This window comes from Chamaea fasciata, unplaced genomic scaffold, assembly GCF_029207755.1.
Source record: "Chamaea fasciata isolate MVZ Bird 193981 ecotype frontalis unplaced genomic scaffold, bChaFas1.0.hap1 SCAF_1, whole genome shotgun sequence".
Lineage (NCBI taxonomy): Eukaryota > Metazoa > Chordata > Aves > Passeriformes > Sylviidae > Chamaea > Chamaea fasciata.
The window spans coordinates 120,749,891-120,777,625 of record NW_027094086.1 but is presented as its reverse complement, the minus strand read 5'-3'; the positions used below and the strand labels follow the sequence as shown (position 1 = coordinate 120,777,625).

Below are 27,735 nucleotides of genomic sequence, written 5' to 3'. Positions count from 1 at the left end.
TCTGAAGGTAGCAGGGAGCACATACTCCTTGGAAGGCTGCTGGCCTCCTCCTGCATTACAAAGGTATGGATTCTCCAACCTTCCTCCTGGGGAGCCAAAGGGAAGCTGTATTTTGGGGAGGTTAAGTCAGGGTGTGAAATCAAACCTTTTATGAAGCAAGCTTCAGCCTCCTGTGAAGCCCCCTACAGGCCTTTTACCACCTCCTTTCCTAGGGAAGACCACCTCCAAGCCTGAAAAAACATTTTCCATGTGAGGCCAGCCTGGAGTTGCTTGTTTGTCGAAGATGTAGTCCCCAAAAGAAAAACAATGGAAATTGCATGCATAATTTATTCTATTGTTTTGACATAGCATTTAATTGAAAGTTTTGGAAAACTCGTTACAGAAGCAACTTTTAGTAGCAATGGGCAAAAGATGACTTACACACCACTCCCAGAACAGGAGTTCCATGCTTCCAGCCTCCTAAAGGATCTTTCCTTCTCCACCAGCACAAAGTTCAGGCAACACCATCAGCTCCACTGAACTAATGAGATGCAGAAATGCCCACATCCCAGTGTGCTGAGCTATCCTGAGCTCAGGGAATGGAAAGGCACCACGGTGCTTTTCTGCAAAGTCCATGTCCTCAAGGAAAGCTGAACTGACGTGACTTTTTAAAGGCTTCTTAGACAATCTGCTCAAGGCCATGTGGGAATAGAGCAGGAAACTGAGCAGAACTCCTACCCACCAGCTATGCTTCAGGGCTAGGTTACTGATCACCCCCCACAGGTGCTTGCTTGTTCGTCTCTCAGCCATCTCATGATCTCATCTGTAAGCACTGATAATCCACCTACTTGGAACATCATCTTCCTAAGCCCACATTTACAGTGATCTCTGCTGCATTTCTGTTCAATCCATGATTACAAAAAATGGTGATGAAAAAACAGCATTAGGAAAGCACACAGTGCTTTACCAATAGTTGGCAGTTAGTCAAAGAAACAAGCAAAATATCTGCACTGAAAATGTCATATGGGTAAAATGATCATTTTTGTGGTGTGCAGCAGGGGACCCTTCATGTGCACACACCAAAAGGCATTGCCATACCTCAAAGTTCAGAATGCAGTTTAAACAGCTGAAACCTGCTGACATGAGTAAGAACATAGCAGAAAACAGAAATGCTGTACAGAGGTATAAATCCCTGAAGTGGTCTTGCTGGTAGAAAAAGAGGCTTTGTTATTTCCCACAGTGTGCAGTTCACATCCGTAAAAGCCAAACAATAATTAATAAGAGAATCTAATCAAATACCTTTTTAAGAGCCCTCCATTGCACTTGCTCCAGAGTGAAGGCATTCTGCACATCCAGGCTTAAAGGAGCAAAACAGTTGCTGCATTGCAGAACCCTGGATATCCAGGGCCTGCCTGTTTGCTTGCTTACAAAAAGCAGTTTGTACTTTGCTGTTTTCTCCTGTGCATATTAATGCAAGCAATCCAGCTTTCACTGCCCTGCAGATCTGACACCTACCAGAGCAGCTATGTTCAATTTATCTTCTATGGCTCTCTTTTTTAATTTCTTCCCTTCGTCCCTTATTTATGTATTTTCCACTGAAACCGCAGTGTCCCCTGGTCGCCCTAATTCCTGGCTGTGCTGCCCTAAGTACCAACAGAACAGTTCTACTGCTGATCCCAAACACACCAAAATTACAGAGCTACAGAAGAAACAACAGGCTAGAGCAAAAACTGGATAGTCAGTACAGCTCCTATACATTCCCACCTAAAGCATGAAATCCATACAGTGCAACATAAAGAACAAGTGGGAAGAATCTCGGCTCTTGCATAGTTACAGCTTTTACAGAAGACTCTGCCATTTCCAGATTAATGTTTGATGAAGCAAACAGCCTTTGCACCACCTCAAATCTTCCTCTGTCAGCGAGAGTGGCCACCAAAGGACTGCTCAGCGCCACAGTGCCATCAGCTGAAGCGACGTTAGGCTGTATTCATGAGAGAGAGCAAAAGACAGAGACATTAAAACAATTTCCAAGCACTGCTGTTCCTGCCATTGCACAGCTCAGTTCTTTCATACAAAACCACCAGAGAGCTGACAAGGCAGCAGCAAAAGGTCAAGATTCCCTTTACTATTAGCCCTGACAAGTACGACGTACTGATCCAGAACCAAAGCTCCATGGCACGCTTTAAGGAGAAATATCTCTCCTACTGTGTCATTCCCTGAGTTCAACTTCTCTCACTGCACATCATGCTTCCCTATCACTCTGAGCAAACAGAAGAACTCCCCTTGCCCTTATGTATTTAAAAGATTTTACTGCTGGTTTTGTAAGTGACTTAAAAAAGCTTAAAAAAAATCACAGAATCATTGAATGTTTTGGGTTGGAAGGGACTTTAAAAGATCATTCAGTTCCCAATCCCCCTGCCACAGGCAAAGACAATTTTCACTAGACCAGATTATTCAAAGCACCATCCAACCTGGCCTTGAACACCTCCAGGGATGGGGCATCAACAGCTTCTCTGAGCAACCTGTTCCAGTGCCTCACTACCCTCACAGTAAAGAGTTTCTTCCCAGTATCTGATCTGAACCTACCCTCCTTCAGTTTGAAACCAGTCCTCCTTGTCCTGTCACTACATGCTCTTGTAAAAAGTCTCCATCTTTTTTGTAAGCTTCCTCAGGTACTGGGAGGCTGCAATTAGGTCACTCTGAAGTTCTCTTCTCCAGGCTGAGCAAATCCAATTCTGTTATTCTTTCCTCACAGGAGAGGTGCTCCGTTACTCTAATGCCCTGCACCATTCCTTCAGCAGTTTCAATAAATGGCCTCAGAGTTTTGAGACTTCAGGGTCTGCCAAGGCTCAAGCACTGTTCCTATCAAAGCGAAATTTGTTTCCCAAGGAGAGATGACTACTGTTGCTGAAACTTTAAAACAGTGAGACTATTAGAAAAATAAAACCGAAGCTCAAGTTACAATTTTCTTTTGCTCACAAGCCATGAAATCTCCCAAATACAGCAATGTTCAGAAGTTAGGTATCCACCTGCAGCAAATTACGTGCTTTATTTGCCATGTCAGACTCTGATCTTGGCTAAGCACTGCCTACAGCTGAAATTCCCACTGGAGCTTGACATCTCCTCCTTTACTGAGGTGAAAATATGGCTGAGGACACAGCCACTCCTGCTGCTGTGCCCACGAGCCACAGTCCCATCTCCAGTACTCACCAAACAACACAAGGCCGGAACAACGTGAAGATCACAGCAGGCACGCAGCAGGATAAGCGTGTCATCAGGCAGCTCTGTGAAGGACACAGTCACAGGCAAAGATCATTTCCAGTGAACCCTGCAGCAGGCTGGCTGCTGCAACAGGAGCTTTATCAGGGAGCTAACAGGTCCTCCTCAGCTGGATGTTTGGAAGAGGCTGATCCAGCCCCTTCCTGCTGGCAGAATAGAATGGGATGGGCAAAGGGTTTGACTACCTCTGTCCTTGAGAAAAGGCTTGTAGAGAAGTGGGTTTCCTCCCCATTATCCTTGCCTCCTCCCTAAGTATCTCTTCAGTGTTTAACTCTGAGTCTGCAGGCTGGATGAATGACTTAGACCTTGAATAAACCAAGAACTTACGCTCCCAAAATCTATACGAGATGCCAACTTCTGCAAAGCACCACTTGAGAGGAATGGCACAGCTGAGACTGCCTTGGGGCTGGGAGATGGACTAACTGACCCCTGTGGTGCCCTTCAACTCTCTAACAAAAAGGCTGTAATTCCTACCGCAAGCAACAGGCATGAAACAACTTTTGAACACAGATCCAGCTACACTTGCCTGAACTTTAGCAGCAGACATTATGTCCAAAGTCAGGTAATAATGAAACACACTCAATTAACTGTGCCCTGCTGTTAATGGCATCTGACAATTGTTACCACATCAGCAGGTTTCTGGTTTCTATTTCTTTTCTCTCTCCACAAATGAATTAAGCTCTCCCACCTGGGTCCGGTGCATATATGGATGCACACTGACATTTTGCTGCACAGTGCCATAATTTACACTGGACTTCCCTTCGTTATCTTAATGTCAGGGAAATCTTTATATACAAGAGAGAAGAGAAAAATCCAGGGAAGTCTGTCTTGGACTTTGCAGGTAACTTTTAATTAACACTGTGATGCCAACTAGATTGTGAGGATGGCATTTGTTTGACATTTATGTTTAATCTCCTGTTTCAGCAGCTGCAACACAACCCTCTAATTGCAGTGTCTCTGCGTTAAACTCATTTTTGCTAAATTTAGTTTGCACTTGAACAATATATGCTGTTACACAGGAGACAACACCTAATTTGTAATTCTCAGCCTTTAGGCGGGAAAGATTCTGGCATGCAATAAGTACAGAAATTAGCTTGCCAAACTACAAGTGCTCACACTCAGCAGAAGCAAAGTTGAGCAGTCTTGGGGGAATGTGTAATTTGCACACAAAATCTGTCAGTGATTGAGGGCTGAATTTAATTCACAGCCAGGAATGCTAAGCATAGTATACCAAACTCATAAAAAGGGAACAGAACAATTTATGTTCGTGCAGCTCACCAACTGCTCAAAGAAAGCCATAAAAGCTTTAACATGGAGGGAGCTTCTGAAGGGAAAATAAAATTTAAAAAAGGGCTTTTTACAACATACCAGATATAGCACTGATAAGAAGATGAGCAGCTGAGAAAAGTTCTTCATCCTGAGGCTGATATTTCTGCAACAACAGCTCACTCTGTAAACTGCACCCTAAGAGCTGCAAGAAGTCAAGGAGGTCTCTTTGTTGTTCAAGTTTTAACTCCTCCAGATCTGGCTTGTCTCCTGTGCAGATATCATCGAACTGAAAGCAAAAGAATAAGTAAAACTTCTTGAAAAGAGAAAAATTCAAGCAAAAGAGAATTCTAAGGACTATTCTGAAATTACTTTCAGGAAGCAATCCAAAGGTTCTTCATCTTACCATGTCCCCCAGGGCAGTCACCATTTCTTCATGGAGCAGGAGTTCACAAAGGGTTTTATATAAAGCTCTTTGCTTGTCTTCCGGAAGCTTCACAAATGGCTGGAACTGGGTCTTCAACCGTGACAGATCTTTCTCAAGAAAGCGGCAGAAAATAAAACTAGGTATTTCTACATTAATGTCAGTAAAAACAGGTAATATTTTGCTATGTGTTTCATAAGCTCATTTATCACCACACCTTGACATCCTGATTTCCACCGGCACAAGTTAAAATGCAAGGCTTGAACAGATCTGATTTTATTTCCTAAGCAGCCAATGAAACCTCAATGAAAACATTAGCAAACGAGAACAGTTACCAAGAATCAACATTTTGATGTACGGGATTTTTAATATTTTAAAAGTCAATACTTCAATGTTAACCAACTAACTATATCTTAAGTCTCCCGCTTCAAAGTTTATCTCCAGAGAATGTTCATTTATATGGCAGAATGAAGAGCACTCATTAAGTACAAGGGAGTGTTCTGCATTCATTTTCTCGCAATTCAACAACGATACTGAAATTAAATCTTTTGTGACATAAAATTACCACTTTACTAAAAAAAATGAAGCTTTGAAATCAATAATGCCAACTAGAATGTTGGAATGGGTTCTTTTTTTTCCACATTCCAAAATTGTGGGCATACAAGTGTTCTCAAATTTGTTTAAATTTTCTTTGATGTCACTCCAATCAAGAAACATGTTCTGTTTAAAGATGTCCTTTATAACTAAAAAATTACTTCACTGAGGGAAAAAAAAGCCCAGCCACAGGCAGATTATTTTGTTTACCTGATGCAATTGTAAGAATTTGTCTATACAAATAACAGAAAATAAAATTTTCAAATTTTATTTTCATATTCTTTAGTAAAACCAATTTTTTTTAGCTTTTTCATTTTTCAAGAGACAGCGGAGGTTAAATTATTTAAAGAAATCTCTGAGCCTTTTAAGCAAGAAAAGCAAATAGGCATGTCAAGCTAAAACAAAAAATAGAACAGTGGCATACCATTCCTTCAAAAGTGTTTTTTATATATTGTTTATTCAGCAGCCATTAACCAAGGGTGAAACTTATAGACGAGAAGTGATATTCATCAGTAGAACCAGCTGTGAGAACTCTACCAAGAACTGACGAAAAGCACCATGTGTTCTGAGGCCTTGACAGGTTTTCCCTTTTTTCATTGCACCAGTAACATTCCTGCCTCTTCTTTCCACATTCCTACAAATAAAAACTTGTACCTGGGCCATTATACCAATTGGTAAACTTCCATTTAAGCCACGTTTTGATTTTCTCAGTTATAAAGCTTCTCAGAAAATAATGAGGCTAAGTGAAGGCAAGGGAGATGTCTATTTTTGAGACTTAACCTGTAACTGAGAACCTTTATTGAGAGTATTTTTCAAATGATGAGAAACTATTGTCAGTGACCCTTTCCGAACAAAACCATGTATCACCACTAAACTTGCAGAGGTTATCTGGAACGTGAAAGTGCTGTCATAAACATCTGACTTTGTAAAACGATATTTATGACAGATGGATTCAGAATGTTCACAGGAAAGAGCCCACTGCATACACTTACTGCAAACTGATTTTTTGTATTCTTTCGGTGCATTCGCTCAAGAGTTCCTGGTAAGAGCTATTAAAATGAACTAACAAGATTTCTTACTTACTATTGTACCAAATTATTTCTGCCTATCAGGTTATTTAATTCACTGTAATATAATCATGCAAAGCATTTATGGTAATACCTTGTTTCAATATACTTATAGAAGCATCACTGGGAACGAGGTTTTTAGCCCCAGAGTACATCTCATTATCAACAGCATCTGGCTGATAGAGGAACGATGCATCTCTGAATTGAACTGAATGCGGAGAAGCTGAGCCCTCTGTGCCTTCTTTTTCAAAACCTCCTTGCTGTTCATCTAGCAGACAGAACTCTGTAATTAGAAATTCAATCAAAAACAATAATTAATAAAATACACAAGCAATTACTGAATGAGATGACAGCTTGTATTTTCTAGTGTTCCCGTGTGTCATTTCTCCATGTCTTGTCTCTTCCAGATGGAGAGAGAATGCCAGTGGTTGCTGTGCATGTGAATTATTGAGCATTCCTGCAGCCCTGATGTTTGGTACAGTGCGTACAGACAGAAGACCTGTGGTGCAGCTGCCTCCTACAGAATGTGACACCAGCTCCTGTGAACTAAATTAATATAGACAGAAAATAACATGAAAACTTCCCGCTGACACTGTAAACCAGAATGCTGCATACAGGAGATGCAGGTAGGAATTCTTGATGTTGAGTCACAGAATATGCTGAGTTGGAAGGAGCCCTCAAGGATCATCATGTCCAACTTCTGGCCCTGCACAGCACCATCCCCAAGAATCACATCCTGTGCCTCAGAGTGTTGTCCAAATGTTTCTTGAGCTCTGTCAGGTTGGTTCAGTAACCCCTTCCCTGAGGAGCCCATTCCAGTTCCCAACCACCATTGGGTTGAAGAACCTTTTCCTCATACCCAACCTAAACCTCCCCTGACTCAGCTTCAGGCTATTCCTTGTTGCTGATCCCCACAGAATGCCTGCCCCTCCTTTTCCCTTCACAAGGAAGTTGTAACTGCAATGAGGTCTGCCCTCAGCCTCCTCCAGGCTGAACAGACCAAGTGACCTCAGCTGCTCCTCACACGGCTTCATCTCAAGGCCCTTCACCATCTTTATTGCCCCCTTTGCCTCTCCAACAGTTTAATAACTTTCTTACATTGGGGCCCCCAGGACCCGAGGTGAGGCTGCTCCAGAGCAGAGCAGAGCAGAGCTGAGCAGAACAATCCCCTCCCTTGCCCAGCTGGCCATGCTGTGCCTGACGCCCCCCAGGACAGGGTTGTCTGTATCATGTTTAACTTGCCATCAACCCGGACCCCCAGGTCCCTTTCCACAGCACTGCTCTCCAGCTTCTCATTCCTCAGTCTGTACATTTTCTACCCACTTAGAGTTGTGCTGTAATGCAGGCAACAGGATCCACTCATGAAAGAGACACATGAAAGTTCTCTCAGAGATTTTTAAAAATTCTTGAGAGTCCTTAACAGAGCTTCTGTTAGTCATGGCACTGACAGACTCCTCTTTCTCAGCCAAGCCACAGGTCCATCCTCAAGGCCTCCAGGTAAATGGACAACAGGAGGCTTCTAAGAGTCTCCAAAGGACATCACCCATGGATGTTTCCTAACAGAATCATTCTGCAATAACTGTCTCTCTTCAGTAACTTCACAGAGCAAATAACATGCCCCGGCTGGATTGCCCTTTCTGCCTCATCTTCATGACAAGCACTGGCCAACCTCACCCCAACAGGACTGTCCTTGTCCTGCCATCCCAGTGCCCCCAGCCTGATGAAGTTCAGAGCTTCCTGGAAGGCACAGGGAGCCTTCATGAGAGTTATGCTGAGAAATCTGGAGCACCAAGTTCTGTGCTCATGTGTCCAACACTGTGCCTTTAAGATGCAGAATACAGCCAAAGCCCTATGCATATTCTGATCCCCTTCTGCAAGGTTTGAGTGTGTACCCATGGCACTCTGCAGCTGGTCTGAAGAGAACACAGGCAGGCTAGCAAGAGAAACTCAATTTTAAAGTAATACCTGACAGCATAGGGAAAAAAAAATATAACTCATCAAGCACAGTGCTCACATGTACCAGGCACAAAACCTAAATATAACCTTTCTGCAGTTGTAAGAGTCTGTCTGACTAAATTAAGGACATTCAAAGCAGATGAGAAAGCATGGAGAGCACTCCATCAGCAAAAAGCTTTTTCAAAGGGAAAGTAGACAAAGAAATCCCTACCACAGAGAAAGAAAGACGACAGACCTTTACGCTTGCATAACCCTTCATGGAGAAGAAGGAACTACAGAGGAGCAGAAAGCGATTAACACAAGCTAAGAACTTCCTGAAACAACAAGAGCCGTGGACAGCAGGTGAGGCACCTCAAGGCCAACTCAGTCATGTTACTGTCGTTGAAAATAACAAGGCTTTCACATGGACCCTGAGGAGGAAGACTGTGCTAATAAACTGCCTCCCCTCCTGAGGCAAAATGATGCTAATAAGGGAAATCAAACTTTGCAGATGATGTTGTTAAATCTTGTAACAGGACTCAATTCACAGGAAAACACAGGACTCAAATTTCTGTATTAAGAGGACTGTTAATTAATTCTGTATTGAATTCTATTACATTCAGCGATGACAAACCTCCAGTTAGAGCTTGTTAGTTACTCAGAAATGTTAACAAAAAATGCAAGAAAACCAGAGATGATCAATGAAAACAATCAAAGAGACTCCTTTATGTGGAAAAGTGGATATATTGGGACTGTTTAATTTACAGACATTTAAGAAAAAGCAAACCACACACATATCGCAATGAACAGAACAAAGGAAATCAACTGGGTGCTTTTATATCCCCTGCCTTGTAAAGCACGAACAAGAGGCATTTCAGTGAAACTTTAGAGACACAAAACTGCAAAGCCTTAAGCAGAAACAGCTTTTACATGGAATAGAAAATTAGCCTGTAGAAATCAAACAGAATGACTACAGGAAAGCACAATGGTAAATGGATCAGAAAAGGATTAGATCAGTCTTTTTTTAAAATTTATTTCATTTACTTATAAAAATACCCAAATATGTCCAGTCACATTAGTCAGAACATTTAAAAGAAAATTTATATACTATTCTTCCTAACAGAATAACTCAGGTACTGGCAGGGGCAAAGAAAGAGAAACAGTAAAAAGCTTACATGCATCTTACTCCGTAATTATCTGTGAAGAGAATCCCATCAGGCTACACCTGCTACTGGTCACTTTCAGTCTCACCTGACTACAGAAAAGGACTACATTAGTCTTTGGATTTAACTTCAAAGGCTATTTCTATTTCCATAAACAGACACTGATCCCTGCTGCTCAGACATTAACAAGTTGAAGTTTAGGCTCCACCATACTTATTCTCGCAGGCAAAGCCCTAATTTTGTTGTCAGTTTCTCCCCTTTACATTCTCAGTGACACTCAGGTAAGGGAAAATAGCACAAATTTGAAAAGAAAAGAGGCAGGACATAGATTAAGATAAAACATGCAACAAGTTGTGTTAGTTTTGAAGCTTAAAAGACGTTAATACTAAATATGAAAAAAAAAAGTGGAAAAAGAAGCAGAAAAGGAAAAAGAGCAGAGCAATACAGATCATTAACAAGACCCATGTATTCTTAGCTAGCAGGACATCATAATTTCATGTAGAAATCATCTAAGTAGGCTATCAGCTATATAGCTATGTAGTCAGACAGCCTTAATTGCACCTCATTACTCTGAATTACAGTTCTATTATAACCATGACATCAACATCCTCTGCTACTATCTCTGTGTTCAGTCTACATCAGAGCAATTCTACTTTCCAGAAACTTTTTACAGGTTACATAATATTTACTTCTATTCCTGAGCCTACAGACTTCCTTAATATCAGAAGGACTACGATGGAGAGTTAATCTTCTGCACTTCTCATCCAAGTAAAGCACATCCTGCATTCAAATCTCAACTGTACTACCATTATTTCTACAATGTATCTCCTGTTTCTCTCCACATCGGCCCTTCCCAACTTCCAGCTCTACTATCTGATTTTATTCCTCTTTGCATAACATGCCCTGAAAGCTCCTGTAGGTCCGTGAGTTTAAATGAGAATAGACAAGAAAGAAAAACCCAAGTGATTGTGCAGACCAGAGATACAGCACACCCCAAAGCCAATTTCAACTTTTTTTTTTTTTTTAACCTGAAAAGTATTTGACCTGACATAAGTAAAGCATGACTGGAAAACATGACAAGGGCATTTCTGCAACCACTCTGAGGGCAATCTTTAAATGAAAGTGTAAGCTAGAGAAGTTTAAATTCCAGTCCTGTATGGATGATTCTGTTCTTAACATGACTGTTGTCTAAACATTCCTGGTTGACAGCTGATTTACATTCAGGTCACTCTCTGAAACAGGTGAAAGGAATAGCCCAGCCCAACAGCCAGCTGGCTGGAAGCTAAATTGCAGCAAAAGACCTGGACAATAAATCCAAGAGGATCAGCAGCATGCCCTTGCAGTTATTGAAGTTTGCTCCCATATTTGCCCTAAACCAGAACAGCTGCATGCTGGGCTGTACTGACAAGACTGTAGCTGGTGAATTGGTGGAACTGGATTTTCAATTTGGGAAAGTGTATTCAGAGTGCTGTGTCCAATTTTGGACTCTTGAGCACAATCCCCACGATCACAGACTGGAGCAATCTAGCAAACAACAGGTATTAAGGAAAAAAAGTTCACCACCATGGTGGTCAAACATGGTAACAGGCTGCCGAGAGGAGTGATGGAATCCCTGTCTCTGAAGATAAATCAAAACTGTGTAATAGACAAGGATATGAGCAATCTGATCTAACTCTGAATTTACATCAAAGTTCAAAAGTTGGCCCTGCCTTGAGCAGAGGCTTGAGCTACAGGATCTCCTGTGGTTCCCTGAAACCTAAGTCATTCTGAGTTTACCGTGCATTCAAGCAAGTGAAAAAGCATTATTAAATCAGAGTTTTAAAATTACTATATCAACATATCTAGCACAAATAACTATCAAGGGAAAGGACCCCATACAACACAATCACCTTCACGGCACAGGGGAAACATAAAAATCATTGTCTGACAAACAGCTTTGTCCAAAGCTGAACTGTGTGTCACAAAACCCAAGCTTTTCACTTACCAAACTGGCCATTCTGCTTTATAAACAGTTCAATTACGCCGTAGGCAATAGTGGTTGCAGGAGGAATTTCAAGGATCACACTGGAATCCTTCACCAGACTTCCACTTTCACTTACTGAAACCTACAAGACAGATTTATTCACCATTTATCTGATTCAGCTACTGCATAGCTTAAACATGTAATTAAGGTGGAAAATACAGAGGGAGAATATGCTTTGTTCTCCATGACGTCTCATCAAAGCACACACTATACCTGGCATCTGAGAAAGGAATTAAATGAAGAGTGAGGTAGAAACACAATGCCAAGGGCAGCTCTCACACTCTTAGCTACCCTGTCCTAGCACAAAGTACAGCTCCAGGCACAGCTTTTGCTACACATGAAGCTCCATGTCACTAGGAAATGGGCACCCACTTCAGTGTCCTGCTTTGCCCAATTCTACCGTGACTTTTCTTTTGCCAAGCTGGAGGCTGGTACCAGGAAGGTGGCACTTGCAAAGAGGGTTGTTATACTGCAACGCCTGGATTCCTCCAACTGGAGAAACATTGTACACAGAAGTTATTCATTTCCAGCTTTTTAAAAAAAAAATGCAATGAATGAGTGTGCTTTGACTTTGGTAATTCCTTTCCAATTCAAAGGCAATTTTTCAGATAGCCTCATAATGCAGTTAATCTCTATTCCCATGATTGAAAACAAATCGTTTCCCAATAAATGGGGAAACTCAGTAGACACTGCAACCATTTGTGATGAATGATTACTTGGCTTTCCAAATAAATTTGATTCAGCAATGCATTTTGCTATTCAACTTGCAATGAATTGCTTTAGGTTTGCTTCATGTTCTGCTGTAGGCAGGAATCCACAGTTTGATAGCATTGATGGAAACTACATTCCAGACTCATACAAAAATATGGCATCTTTTGCCAGAAAGGCAATGGAAAAAACACTTCACCGTACAGAATTTTCACAACCAACACTGCAGTTTGTTCAGCACATTAAGAAAACACGAAAAATACTCTGAAGTCCATTTGGAGAAATCATTCCTTCCCAGATAATGTGTAAATGTTCTATTCCCTGCAGATTTTTAGTAACTTTTACCTGTACTGTTTTTGCAGTGCACCCCATCATACCACCGACCTTTTCCTCTGTCTGGATATGTTCGGATATGGTACACCTCTGAGTTGTGATTATCTTTTCTCTCAAGATGCACAGCACTTCACGTTTTCTTTCTATTACTTGTTGCAGTAAACTACTGTTTAGATCTATTGTTCTGAAAAAGAAAATACACCATACACAATACTGTAATTGTGAAAAAAACCCCAAAACAATAACCACCACATTATCTTAATTGCTTGAAAAAGCTTTTATTGTAAAACTGACAATAGTTTCTGTAGGAGCAGCCTCCTCAAAATTATGATGTCCTCTTTTGTTATTTGGCAGCAGTAAATATCAGTATTCCACAGTAAGTCCTCATATACATATTGAATTCTTGATTCCCTAATCTGAGCAAAAATGGAAGTTGTGCAGATACTTTCTAAGCAAACAAAAAACCAAGAGGGAACTAAAGGCAACTTTAAGCTTCCTGGGTAATACAAAACCAACCAGGTCAGGCTCTTGGACACTGGACTGAATCCTCTCCTACCGTGAGCTTGCACTGACATTACCATGGCCATGGCAGGGGGTGCTGGCTGGGGGACACAATGACAGCAATGCCTCAGTGCCAACCCTCACTGCTTGCTATGGATCTGTTTCAGGGCTCATTTAAACCCCAACAGGCTGAGTGGGATCAGCACTGACCAAGTATTTCAAAGGGCCAAATGAGAAAACACAGATGATTTCATTGATTTTGAGAGTGGGGATTACTGAAAAAATCCCACCTGCTTCAAAGTCCTGTGTTATTCACTGATATAGACTCAAAATTTAAGATTGGTGACCAGGACTGCCACAGTCGAAAGGAAAACTAACTGTGGGGGAGAGCTCAAAACTCTAGCCCAGGCACCAACTTAATAAGCCATCCTTACTTCACAGCATGATTCAGCATCTGTTTAAATGCTGCTGGAAACAATTCTAGCACTAGGTTCTTCTTAGAATGGGCAGAAGACAGAAAGTGAATTCCCAAAACAATACAGGAGGGTTTTTTTCGAAGAAAATGTTACAAAATCCAGTACCTTGTCTTTTGGGGTGTTAACAGGTTTTCTGGTAACAGTTAAAGCAACTTCTTAATTGATTAAAATGTGTCAATTGTATGATACTTTTGCAAAATATTCACTGGAGGTCCTCAGATGAGATGTTTTATTTTTCATGAATAGGTAATCTAGCAAAACTGTTGGAAGATTAAAGGACTGCTATCCCTGACTCGAATTATTCAGTCTTTTCTCCTCCCTTTTACTGTAAATGGTTATTCATGGACCTAAATGGCAATTTCCCAAAAATGTGACAGAATGACATGTCTGACTCCAATTCATTTAAACTGAGATATCTCCACTTTTAATTAAAAAGTTTTAGATTTATTAGATTCTGGAGTTTTGAATTTATGCAGTCTGTATAAGTCTGAAGTCAGCTGGGGTTTTTATTGAATTAAAAATATCCTCAGGCAATTTTTGATCTTTAGAGAGTTACACGCTTATATGAAAGTTCAATCAGTTGGAATGAACTGTCTGAAAACCTTAAAGTTGATTGTTTAGACAAGGGAAAGAAAATACCTCTGAAGCAATGCAGCAGCCACTAGAAAAGCATCCCCAAACATTCCTGATATTATTAATGTAACTTTTTTTCCTTTGGTGCAAAGTCATGCTTTATGCTTGGAATGCAATGAACCTTTGGATTAAGCAAAAATTGAAGGAATGTCAGGCAACCACAAACATCACCGTTCTCAGACGTGTCTGCCAAGCCAGAGCCATTAGTTACAGTCTATCAAGGCTATCATATACTTCACAATAATTATTTATGCTTCTAAAGTGGTGTGCTACGCATCTTGAAAATACAAATTAATGCACTAAGTACTTGCAGTTTTAACATTTGACCTAGGGAGCCACCGGGGAAAAAAATACAGTGAAGAAGCAGAAAAGAAATTTGCCATTTGCTTTCATAAGTATTTTTTGATCGTTTAAGAGGATGACAAACTTGCCAAATATCCCCAAAATTCAGAGGAAAAAACCCTCTCAAACAATCAAAGGTAGAAAAATACCTACTTAATAAAGTTTTGCTATTTCTGAATAAGTGTTAATTGAAGAAGCATATAGAATATGACCTAACCCTATGCAAATGAATTACCAAAATAATTCAAGAGACTTTTTCTTCCATCTGCTTCTACAGCATTCTGCCTGAGGCAGGACTGGCTCAGACCCTGGCATGCTCCTGGCTTTGAGGTCCAGATGCAGAAGTAGTAGCAGAGTGGCAGAGCAGAAGAGTCAGAAGACGTCGTTAACTTGCAGAGAGGGGCAGTGAACAGATCCTGGAGGCAACACTGGAGGAGCTGCTGCACCACTGAGGGCTGTGCAGTGACAACTGACACACAGGGACAGAGCTATCTGCTGCAGCAGCACTCCCCAGGCAGTGCTACCTGGGATCCCCTGCACAGAGATCAATGTGAGCCAGAGATGGCCACTGCCACAGCCCCAAGGTTCAAACGACTTCAGTGGGATGTGTCCCACTGTAAAGCCATCAGAAATATTCCCTCTGCCCAGTAAGTTTAGTGAGCTTCAAATTCAGAGCTTTCAAGCACACAGTCCTACTCACAGCTACAGAAACCTCTTCTTCTAGGATAGCACAGTTAAGTGCTCTCCTCTAGACTTCTGGCACTGAACATCATAAAACATAAAACTCTAGGGCTGCACGTGGGCACATCATGAGTTATTACTAGGGCACAGCTTGTTGAAGGCAAAATATTCTGCAATTCAAACAGGAGATTACATGAGGTAAGCAAGTATCCAGCTTATCTAAATTGTCATTGACAGCAGTCATCAAGAGCAAACCACAAGGTTAAAGTTTGACAATCAGAGCAAGGACTCAAGTATTGCAGGGCAATGGCCACTGAGTCTATGACTGTATTTTTGCAAGAACTGAACTTACTGGCCAGCACAACACTGAATAAAAGAAAATATCTGAATAACACAAGATGGCTGTGTTAAATCCCTGAGAATATATGCATGCAAGGCACATTAATTGCACTGCATTTTTTTATTTTAAAGGTCATGTTTCAGAGTTTTTACTTCTGTTCTACAACCATGGCTCTTACCATCTCCTTCACTCTGTACTGTACAAGAGCCCCCACTAACCCTGTGACATTTGCACTACATCACCATCACCCGTCCCACTCCAAGCATCTGAGCTGAAGCACTCAAAAAATAACATTACAGAAAATATAATGAGATGTTGGTTTGCCAAGTCCCATTGTCAACACACAGAGTATAAGCCTGTATAAATAAAATTATTTTAAAGATACAAATTATGGGGTTTTGCTTGATTGTTTGTTCTGCTCAAACACCCTTCCTGAAGTCAACGATTTCCTATGCTGAAAGCTTTTCAGGTGAAACATATACATAAAATAATTTCTTTGATCTCACTCCACATTTAACTAGATTAAGCACTTATATTCTCCTATAATGCAAAAGATTTCTTTCAGCTTCATTCAGTAGTTTTCTCCTCTCATTAGGAAAGCAGTAGACAATAGAGCCACAAAGGCAATTTGCTGCAGACTGGAGTCAAAAAAGAAGAGAGAAAGGCAGAAACCAAATAAAGACAAGAAAAAACAGACAACACCTGGCAACATAGCAGGCTCTCACAGTTAAAGTAGAGAGCACGAGCCTGCTCTAAACACTGAGGAGTGTTTCCTTTAGGCACAGAATTTGACCTAATTTCCCACAAAGGAGAGGCCATAGGACCATTTCTCCATCAAATCCTGTCTGTCTCAGTAACCCAGCCACAAATCCTCAAAGCAAGGTGCTCATCAATTTCCTATAAATACCAAGAAGAATGGGTATTGCTGTGAGTACTCTCCATCCTCACATTGAAATGAGCACTACTGCCTGTCTGCACAAATTTTCACTGGTTCAAACTGCTTACAAGTGAAAAACCTTTTCAATCCTGTACTGGGCAATGTAACATCAATACATCTCCTCTCCCAACTGCAAAGACATAGGCAGCTTGTACTCACAGCCTCTTCATTTATTATGTGCAATAGTCTAATGTCTTCCATACAAATACTGCCCGTTGCAAGTGAGAGCCTTCACCCAGCTTTGTTCCTGCTCTAATAGAGACCTCTAGATGAGCGTCAGAGACTAAAATCTACTAGAGCTCACTCTGACATTTTCCATCCAAGCACAGATGCATATTTCTTTTGTTAATCCATTTCAAATATAACCTCTCTGACCTACTTCTTACAGAACACAGCATCTGCAAGAGCCTATTGATTGCATTTCACTATTTTCCCTACAGAACCTGACACACACTTCACAGAACATCTTCCCTAAGAACACCAGAGATTCCTCAGACTGCAAGTGACAGGTAGTTTCTCTATTTTCTATCTGACATGCTCCTTATTTTTTAAGCCACAGGCACACACAATTGCTTTTATTCAATCCTGTCTCACAACACTTTGTGACTTCGTATTACCTCACGTAGCAGCTCATGTAGAAAACTGAATGGTTTTCTCATCATGCTCATAAATGCTCAAGGAGTTTTAAACAACAAATCACAAAATGGTCTGAATTTCCACAGTATTCAGATTAAGAATAGATATTTATTTTTGTCTCAGTATGGACAATAATATGCAGTTTCATTAATTCAACTAAAGTGCAATGTACAACAGTATGAAAGTATCTTTCAGCCATGCCAGAGCATGCTGCTAAAAACACAACTCTTTTCCTAATATGCTAATCACAGCGTTAGGAATCATTCACACGAAATGATAGAAGTATGACAGGCAATTTTTTCTGCAGCTGATGTGAACTGACTGACTGCTACCATGGTCCTCTCAGATCTTCTCTTTAAATCACCTTCCATGATTTTCAGAGAAATGGTAAAAACAAACAGGCAAATCTGTTAATATATGAGAAGTACAGAGATTATAATATCCTCATAATCCTTTTTACTGGAGGGAAGAAGACAGAACAGTTGAGGATGGACAGTCATCTGGTCTAACCTCCCTGCTTTGGCAGGGCCACCTAGAGTAGTCTGCCCAGGATCACATCTTCAAGGTGGGGAACTCCGCAGCCTTCTCAGGCAACCCGTGCTCAGTCAACCTCACAGTGTAAGAGTTTCCTGATGTCCAGACAAAGCTTCCTGTGACTCAAATTGTGCCTATTGCTTTCTGCTCTTTCTGGTCTCTGGGCACCACCGAAAAGTGGCTCATCCAGCCCATACTTCAGCTTCTGTAAGAGGAAACCTTATGGCAGACAGTCTGAAAGCCTTAAAAAAGATGATGGAATATACTCTCAATCCATAGCAACCCAAATGAGCTAAAGGCACAGGACTCTGCCCCAAAACATGTATGTATCAGTATGTTACAGTGCTCTGTGAACTAGCAAGCACTATGTAATACAAAATCAAAAATAATGTAAAGGGAAATATGCCAAGTTTGTGTACCTAAAACTATCATTTAACTTTATTTCAGGTATTGTATATTATGTTAATAAGTGTGCTCTGCATTTACAATGTCACTGCTTCTGCAAACCAGGAAGCATCTCATCCCACATCCTTCAGCTGTCACCCTTTTTCAAAAACATGAGCCAATGCAGCACCTGCAATCTAATTAAAAGATCAGTAGGATTCTCCTTCAGAAGGTTCACCTAAGAAGCGACAGGAAACCAACTTGCTGCCACTGAGTACTTTCAGCTTGCTCAACTCTGAAGACTCACATGACTTAGCTTAAAAGGCACATCAGCTCTGACTTTTTAGAGTTTACTGCTACTAATCTGCAACTGTGACTTAATCAGCCTAACAGAAGAACATTTTAAAAATGCAGCTTAATTAGGTTATATATGTAAAAATAATAAATGAAGCAATGATTGATCAAACAAGCACAAGCACCACGAGTCGTTAAATGACATCAAGAACATTTTGCTGCCTCACATTTCACAAGGCCTGACAGGTAAACATGCTCTTTTAAGTACTGTAGTTCTTTGCATCCAAAAATCACTAACTTGTAGGCATCAGCACTCCTGAAATCCACATAATACTCATGAATGAGATAAAAGCTTGAAGCTCGGACACAATCAATCATAAATCATAGAATATTTATGAACAAGTAAGTAGAATTTCATCTATAAGGCACTGCCAACCATTTCCAGTGAGCTTCTGCATTACACTGGAGAAAAAAATAAAAATTCTGCTATCCTCATCATTTTCAGTGACCTGGCAGAAGGCAGACTGACTCAGTTTCAATTATACACTGCGCATCATAAGCTTTAATAGGCTATGAGCATCTTTTTTATGAACTAAGACCCAGTGCCTTGCATAAAGTAGCACACACATCAACTTCAGTTACAGTTACACATAGATCAGTGTAGAGCTACTGATTTTCAACAATCAAAAGAAAGTAACATATTTCTGAGTATTTAGTTACAATAAAGGATGGTAACTCCAAGATGTGCTGATTTACTGTGGGAGGATTCCTTTTGTGAACAGAGTAGGTAACTTCAAGTAAAAGCTTACTAATCTTAAATCAAAGTAACTCTAGTTTCTCCATAGGACTCTATCTAGTGCTAGAAACAAGACTAAATCTTGACTGACACTGCTTTCTTGATACTAGATGCACATTAATTTTACAGGCTTGGTATGCACATTTAGCCCAGTACTTTCTGCTTTTAATAAGGCATTCAGTACAAAGAGAGCAAGGTGCCTTATTAGAATAAATTTGTTGACTTATGAATGCCCACAACAAAGAGAACACCAGTCATTTGTTCCCATGAAAATGGAGAATTGATTATTTCTAGAACATCAGTGTATCTAAAGCAATTTTTACATTGCTTCTGACAACTTCTGCACTGATAGCAAAACCTCTCATCTTCAGAGCATCAGCAAAGGCTATTCAAATTCATTACAGCCCCTGCTAGAGTACAATGCTGTCACCAGTGAAGCACCCTCATCTGCCATGAATCGCGACCTGCAATAGAGAGTAGACCCCTGACTTGTCAGCTGGTTGCCAAATAGGCTTTGGCTCGTGACGCTCATGGACATGACATAGATCCCATTTCAGAGTAGGACAGGAAGTGAGGAAGTGTTGTGTATCTTGCAAAATAAAGAATGTGGTTCCCTTCAGTTAATACAGTGTATAACATGAAGCAACAGATCTATGTTTTGCTCAGTGAGTAGAATATGCCTTGACTATGCTTTGCTATTCCTTTAACTTCAAATAATCCTTGCTAGCATGGTCACTCACATACACGAAATTCCAAGGCCTGCTTACAAGAACATTATCAGTACTGAATTCAATTTCCATATTTGATGCCTCAGTAACACAGAGAACTAATTCCTTTTTTTTCCAGATTGTTACCTCAGTACAGTCCCCCAAAAGGAGGATTTGGTTCTTGTCCCAGGTGATAATTCATGCAAGAACATAACATGAAATTACAGAGAGATGTTTTTAAAACAAGGAAAGTCTGACTAACAAGATCTAAAAAAAAAAAAAAAGGAAAATTTCATTTTTGTATATATAATTTATCATGAATATGAAAGCTTACAATAAAAATAATTTTCAAACTGTGGCAACACCACAAAATCAACTGGTCAGTGATCACAGCTGGCCCAAGTCTTTTCAGCTCAGTAATCTCTCCTGGCCACTACAACACCCACATCAGAAACATACCTGTCCTTGACATCTTTCATAAGCTGCTGCAAGTCAATCTCCTGCTTCCTCAGGTTTCCAAATGAGGACTGGTTTTCCACGTAGCCCTTCCCTCCAGCTCCCAGGCTGATCTTCACAAATGATGCTTCAATACTTGCTTGAACAAAATCTTCAAACTTCCCCATATATTTTGCAAAGTCAGACTCCACAATCACTAGGAAAGCAGTAACAGTAATTTCTGTGAAGCGCTGAAACCATCCTTAAGTGATTGGAGGAACAGATACTTACAAAAAATATGACAAGTTAGTGGAGGCAAGGAACAATATGAAGAGGTAAATAATGAAATTTACATCTCTACAACTCTTGCATCTGCTCTCTTCATCCTCTTTGCTCTATTATCTTTTGTACTTTGCCATTTTAGGAAAACATAAGGTGACTGAAGTGCTGAACTCAGACGCGATGAAATATTTATAAAGAATGATTGAAAGTTATTTCAGCTACAAAGAAAAGGACAAAGCAGACCTGCTTGTACAACGGTCCCAGTATTTTGGCAATGTTTTGACACATCTCATCACAGGGCTGCTCCAAAGCTCACCGAAAACCAATGGAAAAAATCTAACTGGTTTAAAACAACTCTGAATTTTATATACCTAAAAAGTAGAGAACTGACTCAGAATCAGCTAATTTTCCAAGCCAGTTACAATTAACATCTTAGGTTAGGGACTTATTATTTTCCTATATGGAATTATATTTCTGGACATGTCCAGAAATATGGGATTCCATTTCAATCATCTTAAAACATGGGTGGGACTGCTACAGTTGGATGAAGAAAAAAGTACAAGGGTCAACCTTTTTTAACAATCTCTTTGTTAAATACAAACAGAATGGGTGGTAAAACTCACTTGGCCTGGCCTGGAAGCATTCCCTGAGCTACTAACACCAACAAGACATTGTTTATTCACTGCTTTTGACCTAGAGCACACTACAGTTTCACACTACTATCACATACAACGCCCTATAATATTCTAGGGATATTCCTATGGCTGCAGACAGCATTGTTACTAAACAGTAGGACTGTACAGCCTTGACAACCTTTGGCACTCAATTTAATACTCTACCCAGGCAAAACTTCTTTTTTTAACCAACATTTATTACTACTAGTTTTAGTTACATAAATGGTCAAGTGAGAAAAGATCTATTCATTTCATTCCCATGGATGGAGGATTCCTTTAGAGCACTCCTTTGAAAGGAGCTCTGTAATAACATAATTGAGAATAATAACAAAAGATATTAGGGATTGTACTGTTTTTATCTGCACTAATAGTGCTTACCTGGTTTTATTGGTTTGTCTTCAGTAAGCACATCACTCAGGGTGACTGTCAAGAAATGATACTTGGGCTTCTGCCAGCACCAGAATCTCCTCTTCTTTGTCACTAAGCTCAAAAGCTGCAGCTTGTCTGACGCATTCAAGTGGGAGACAGGGATCAAGTCACCTCCACTGTCAGTTTCTCTCACAAAATTCTTAGTTGCCTTTGCAAACATCGTGGGGGATCAACTAAAGCCTGAAAGAACACATCTGTTTTCAAACAACTACAGTAGGAAAGTATAAATATTTACATTGTCCTTTCAAGAAGTTCTTCACAGAATTGCTATTAACAAAGAAACACTAGTGTTTTTCACCCCATCTTCTCCACTCTGAGCTGGGAAGGAGTTCAAATCACTTGTCCCAGTGTAAGTTTTCTCAGCAACTAATAAAAGAATTCTTCTTAAGAGGAACATTCACAAGTTGTTAATCTGTTAGGGAGGAAAAACTGACATATCTTACCTGAAATTCTATGAAAAAGCATCTACTAATGAGCACCCCGCAGAGCCCAGCTGCGATGACGAGAACACTGGGGCAATGGCAGAGGATTTCTGCCTCTCCACAGGATCCTTCTTTTATTACCTAACATAAAACTTACTCCACATAAAGAGTAAGTTATAAGGCAATTAGGTATTACTCACACAAATTATCTCGGTCTTTTTAATAGGGAGTAAACACATGGAGGTATAATAACAACTGTTCTAAAAAAAGCACCAAACAGGTGAGCTGGCATCTTCGTTACTAAGTTTTGTTTCTGAACTACACCCCTGGAAAGTTCCAATTAATTTCTGTATTTACGAACTCTCTTTTACCTTCAATGTTTTCCAATTTTCTATTTTTCATTTGCATAACTACAGCTAAACTGAACATACATTATTTGCAACTGTTATTCATATCCCCTACACAACTATATACATTATCTTACTGCTGCTTTGCAATGATTTTAATTAAAAATTACCAGCATTTCTTATCATGTAAGGTTTTCCTTATCCCCAGGAATGTATTTTACTGTATTTACAAGGAACGTTTTGCAGTAAGGGAGACTGGCTAAAGTCACAGAAGAAATGGTAAAAAAGACAATTCATAGGTGCTAAACACACAATTCTAATAAATTATTATTTGATCTTTTTAAAGAATCTAATCTTTCTAGTTTTTCAACTCTGTTACCTGAGCTAATGATATCTGCAGAATTAAATGAGGGTTTTTTTTTTAATTCAGCAGCATTCCTTTAAGTCCCCTGGCTGACACTGACTGGAAAGTTCAAGTAAGATCATAAGACATCTCAGTTGGGTATCCATACTTTCATGATTAATTACCTGTCTTGCTCCACACAGATCTTAGATTTGTCATTTACAAACACAGGCCAGAGTAAGATAGAACAGGCTCCAAACAAAAACTGATATTGCAGTGAGCACTCAGGATTATTGACAGAAAATGGAAACCTGAACACAGATTATTAGTGCTTGGACCACAGGCTCCATTATTTTAGTGTTAGGAAAAAAAAGCCTTTTTGCAGATGCAAACTTTCATTAGTTTCTCCCAAATCTCATTTCAACACACAGATATTCAACTCAGTATGTACCAATTCACGATGAGGTATTTACCTCCTCGTGAATCCTCTACAGCCTAGTCTGCATAACAAATAAAGGGTGTTTTCCAACACCTGCATCAAAAGGATTTGAGCAATGCCTAAGTCACGTAACATTTTACTGAGGTGTCTTCTGGGGCTTTCACTGTAACTGCAGCTGCAGCAAACCCTGCAGCACTACCTCAGCTGTGACCACTGGGAATACTTCCACTGACTTTCTTGTTCTCTGACTTTTTCCTAAACTGAACTCTGATTTTTAGCATTCTTATACGTCTCCACCTTAATTTCCCTGCTTTTAATCTCAGTGAGAACACTTTTAACAGAATAAAGCAATGCAGATCCACTGCAGCAGAAAAGAAAAAAACCCAAATAAAACTTAAAACCAAAACTAGTTTCCTTTATCCACAGGACTTCTTTTGCAAGAGTCTAAAATTCTCACTGCCTGCATCAGCTGCCTTTGCCCAGCATAACCTTCTACAAACATTTCTGTACTCAACTGCTCACTCACCCTGATCCCCTTGCCAGCTCACATGGGCATAGTCTCTGAAAAAAAAAAAAAAGAAAAAAAAAAAAAAAAGAAAAAAAAAAAAAAAAAAAAAGGCCACCAATTTCTGAGTCTATCATAAAAAAATTTGAAAAATCAGGTCCTAATAGTTGGCATTCTAACAAACTCACTAAATCTCATGAGAGGAACCACTGCACCAGCCTGTAAAACTTCCAATTCAGTGTCTTGCCTTCACTCCCTATCACCACTCTACAACAGCAAAAGAACATCCATGGAAGAGGACAGAGCGCTTTTGAGGACTAACAAGACTCACCAGGCAGAAGAGATGGGGCAGTTTTCAACCTCAAAATGATGGCAATGTCTCCCACACTTTGCTGTGCTGGCAACGTCTTTGCAGGGAGCATATTTTGCTGGTGTAGGTGTACCTGCAAATCAAGAATATTCTATCCGAATTCCTGCTTATTTCTCTTTGGATATAGCACCTTTAGCACAAATTTGACAATACCCCCAAATACCTTGTTTCACTACTTCCCAGAACAAAGACACAGAGCATTTATGCCCCTAGCCAACATCAGGGGGTTAATACAGCCACAAGGCGCAATGGCATCCTGACCAAATGGACATGGAGTGGTTACAGACCCAGCATTAAGAAAACTCTGCCTTGGGAGCTTCTTCCTCTGGAAATTTTAAGAGAGCTGTGCTTGGTCTGACAGAAATAAAAGGGAAGGTATCAAGTTGGTAGGAAATGCCTGTCAGAGAGAATTCACTCTTGCAGATTGATAGCTAGGCATGAAAGCAGAAAAGGAAGTAGGAGTACCTTCCTTGTCTATCGAAAAATCTAAAATTAGCCTGAACCCGGGCTAGAGGAGGATTATTTAATGGCAAGGATGAGATCAAATGAAGATAACAAAACCAATGTCACTGTTTACCTAAACAAACAAACCTTATCCTGCTTCTTTCCTTCTCACCCTGCTTCTGTCCCACTCAGTATAGTGGGACATTAAATCCAAAGCAACATTTTATGAGCGTTTGCCTCTGTCAGTACAAAAGAAACCAAACAGCTTCCTGGTATTTCTTACATTCTGTATCTTTCACATAAAATACAATTTTTTTTTTTTCATTTAACATAAAATTACACAGCAGCCTGGACACAGTACGCAGGGAATTCGGTAGCACGGGGACAACTGGATCGCCAAACGCCAGCACACCCCTTGCTACAATCCAAGCTGTAAGGAAATACAATGCCTGAAGGCCAGAGAGGAGCCTGTGTCAGAAGAGCTGTTAGGCATTAACCACTGCGTAGGAGTGGTAACGGCCTTGGAATCCTAAAGGAGCATGAGTCGGGATGGGAAGGGAACTGGAGCATGGAAGTGACGATACGCCTGTTCCATGTTTTATTAAAATACATGAGCGTTACTTTCACCTCCTTTCTAGATAATTAAAATTTAAAAGCAAAAAAGCAACACCCATTAGGGCTAATACACAAAGCCTAGCAGCGCTGCCCACACAATGCATTACAGTCTTTGAACGCACGTGCTCCCCAAAAACGCATCCGAAAGGGTTTAGCCCAGGGTGAAGCCCTCTGTTTGTTCCTCGAAGACTCTGCAGCACGTGCCTCCACACACCGGTGCGGCAGGCTCGGCACCCCGGAGAGATGCGGCGCCTTTCCCTGGCCGTGGGCGCCGTCCTGCAGGGTGCGAGCGCCGCGGGAAGGCCCCGCGCTGCCCCGGCGCCGGGCGCGCCGTCCCGCCCGCCTCTCCGGGAGCGGCTCGGGCAGCGGAGCGTCGCCCCGCCGTGCCACCGCTCCGAGCACCGCACGGGCACCGCGGCCATTCCGCTCCCCGCGGGGCGGGAAGGACGGCGAGGAGCGGCCCTGAGGCCGCAGCGGCTGCTCGTGTCGCGGGGAAGGGCGGAGGGGCAGCGGCTGGAGGAGGCGGGCACGGCCGGGCCCGCTCCCGTACTCACGGCATTCCCGGCGCTCCCCGCCGCTCCCCACCGCCGCCACCGGGGATGCGGCGCACTCCGCCCTCGGGGCGTGACAAGCTCGCCGCGCCCCAGGCGAGGGGCCGCGGGTGAAGCTCAGCCAGCAGCTGCCGCAGCAGCGGGGGCTCCGCGCCGCGGCGGCTCGGCGGGAGGAGCGCAGGCCCCGCCCGGGTGCCCGGACCGTGCGGGCGGGCGAGAGCCGCGCCCGGGGCGCCTCCGCCATGTTGGGGCGCGGGCGGGGGCCTGGGCGCGTCCCTGCGAGCCCTCGGGGCGGCTCCTGCCTCCCTCGCCATCCCGCCCGTCGGCCCGAGCTGCCTGGGGCGGTGGCCGTCCTGCTGTGAGGGCTGGAACGAAGGTGTGCAAGTGTCGCTGTACAGGGCGGCGGTAGCCCGGCACAGCGTCCCCGCGGCAGGTCTCGGTGTGGGGTAGCTCTGTGAGTGGGGCGCTGGAGAATTCCCACTGGGATGGGACAGACCGTTTTGTATGGCTGCACCCTGGCAGATAAGACTGGCAGCTGTCTTTCCCTCCAGCCTGACAGCGATGTTGTGTGACACGAGTGATAAAGACATCTTTGTGACAGCCTCTCAAGCCCGGCTCGGGTCGCCCGTGGTCAGAAGTGCACGGGGCCGGTGCGAAGTCTGCTGGAAGCGACAGCCCTGCCACGATTTTGGCTGCGAGTTTGCAACTGGGTTGGCACTGAGGACCTTGGGAAGCCGCCGTGGACCGAACGGGAGTTCCAAGTCAAGGTGCCCAGTCCAGGGCCCTTGAACAGCAGCACTGTGGAAAATGAGAAGCGTGGGCACCGGAGCCTGGGGCAGGTTCGTGAACCGCAGTGTGAAACACTGAGCGCCGTCACGGTATCTCAGCCTTCTGAAAACAGCACAATGGAAAAAAACTTGGTTGTTCATGATGCCAAAGGAGTGATCCAGTGAGAAACAGGTGAATCTGCAGAAACCCAAAGAGTAGTTTTTTTCACGATAATAAATATCAAATAAATCTTTTTCAAGTGAACCGCGCCGCAGGCTGTGTACTTCCCCTGTAGTTTCAACAGAGAGCTTTTGAGGCTGGGGGTAATGTCACAAATGTCACATCACCAGACCTTAATGGACCAACACTCTGACTTCGGAACAAAGGGAAGGTGAAAGCTTAATGTCTTTAAATGAACAGTCCTGGGTGAAAGGTGTCAGTAAATGCACATACCTAAAAAGTAGATTCCTTTCTTCCATTTAGCTACATGCAGTATCCAAACCTTCCAATGAATTTCAGCTGATTTTAATCCATCACCCCTTTCTGATTTCCCCAGTTGACATCCTTATTGATTCAATGATAAAACAGATCTCCCTTCTGGGGTTGCACCTGCTTACAGAAATGTGAACAAATAGCCAGAATTGAACTAAGTACCTGTATTTGTGATGGTTTAATTTTTATGAACTAATGAAATTCATAGAGCTCCATTCTTAGAGCCCCTGCCTGAGAAAAAGTACCCACACATCCTCAGGAGATCTCTTTTTAGGAGCAGCACTGAGCTGCAGAATTGCTAGCTCCAGTAATAATCTGGCCAGTAATAGCACACGTTTCATAAGCTATCATGTGTTTTTCCAGGGAGTGGCAATGTGTGATCCGTTTCAAATGCAAGAGTCTGCTAAAGCATATTTTGAGAAATCAAGGGAGGAAGTTGCACTGAACCACATTGCTATGGAAATATCCACTGCGGATGGAGGACTTAAATAAAACTAGTGATACTTGCTGGTAATTTTAAGGACACTACCAGCAGTTGTATGCACACCAAACAGAGGGTGCCACACCAGGAATATTTTCATGTTTTT

General features: G+C 41.8%; 1 protein-coding gene across 3 annotated transcripts; it reads right to left on the bottom strand.

Annotated features, from left to right (window-relative positions):
• Positions 1-313: 313 nt before the first annotated feature.
• On the bottom strand, positions 314-24,327 carry GSDME (gasdermin E). Of its 3 annotated transcripts, none has more exons than XM_066195618.1 (10): positions 24,240-24,327; positions 21,802-22,032; positions 20,492-20,684; positions 12,784-12,955; positions 11,692-11,812; positions 6,704-6,892; positions 4,931-5,058; positions 4,627-4,813; positions 3,190-3,263; positions 314-1,960 (listed from the first exon to the last, which is right to left on the bottom strand). In XM_066195618.1, the coding sequence occupies exons 2-10, from the start codon at positions 22,010-22,012 to the stop codon at positions 1,730-1,732; spliced, it is 1,506 nt and encodes a 501-aa protein (XP_066051715.1). In that variant the 5' UTR covers positions 22,013-22,032; positions 24,240-24,327; the 3' UTR covers positions 314-1,729. The 3 variants fall into 3 exon arrangements, with proteins under 3 accessions (XP_066051715.1, XP_066051706.1, XP_066051724.1); XM_066195609.1 differs by lacking the exon at positions 24,240-24,327 and adding an exon at positions 22,296-22,384; XM_066195627.1 differs by lacking the exon at positions 24,240-24,327 and adding an exon at positions 22,296-22,384 and having other exon boundaries at positions 12,823-12,955.
• Between the last annotated feature and the right edge of the window lie 3,408 nt (positions 24,328-27,735).

Bases quoted from the DNA above. Each gene is read 5' to 3' on its own strand.
- GSDME (XM_066195618.1), bottom strand. From the start codon at position 22,012: ATGTTTGCAAAGGCAACTAAGAATTTTGTGAGAGAAACTGACAGTGGA. The intron at 12,956-20,491 runs GTATGTTTCTGA...TTTCTTTTTCAG, and splicing joins ATGAAAGATGTCAAGGACAG to AACAATAGATCTAAACAGTA. The intron at 4,814-4,930 runs GTAAGATGAAGA...TTTTGCTTTCAG, and splicing joins TGACTGCCCTGGGGGACATG to TTCGATGATATCTGCACAGG.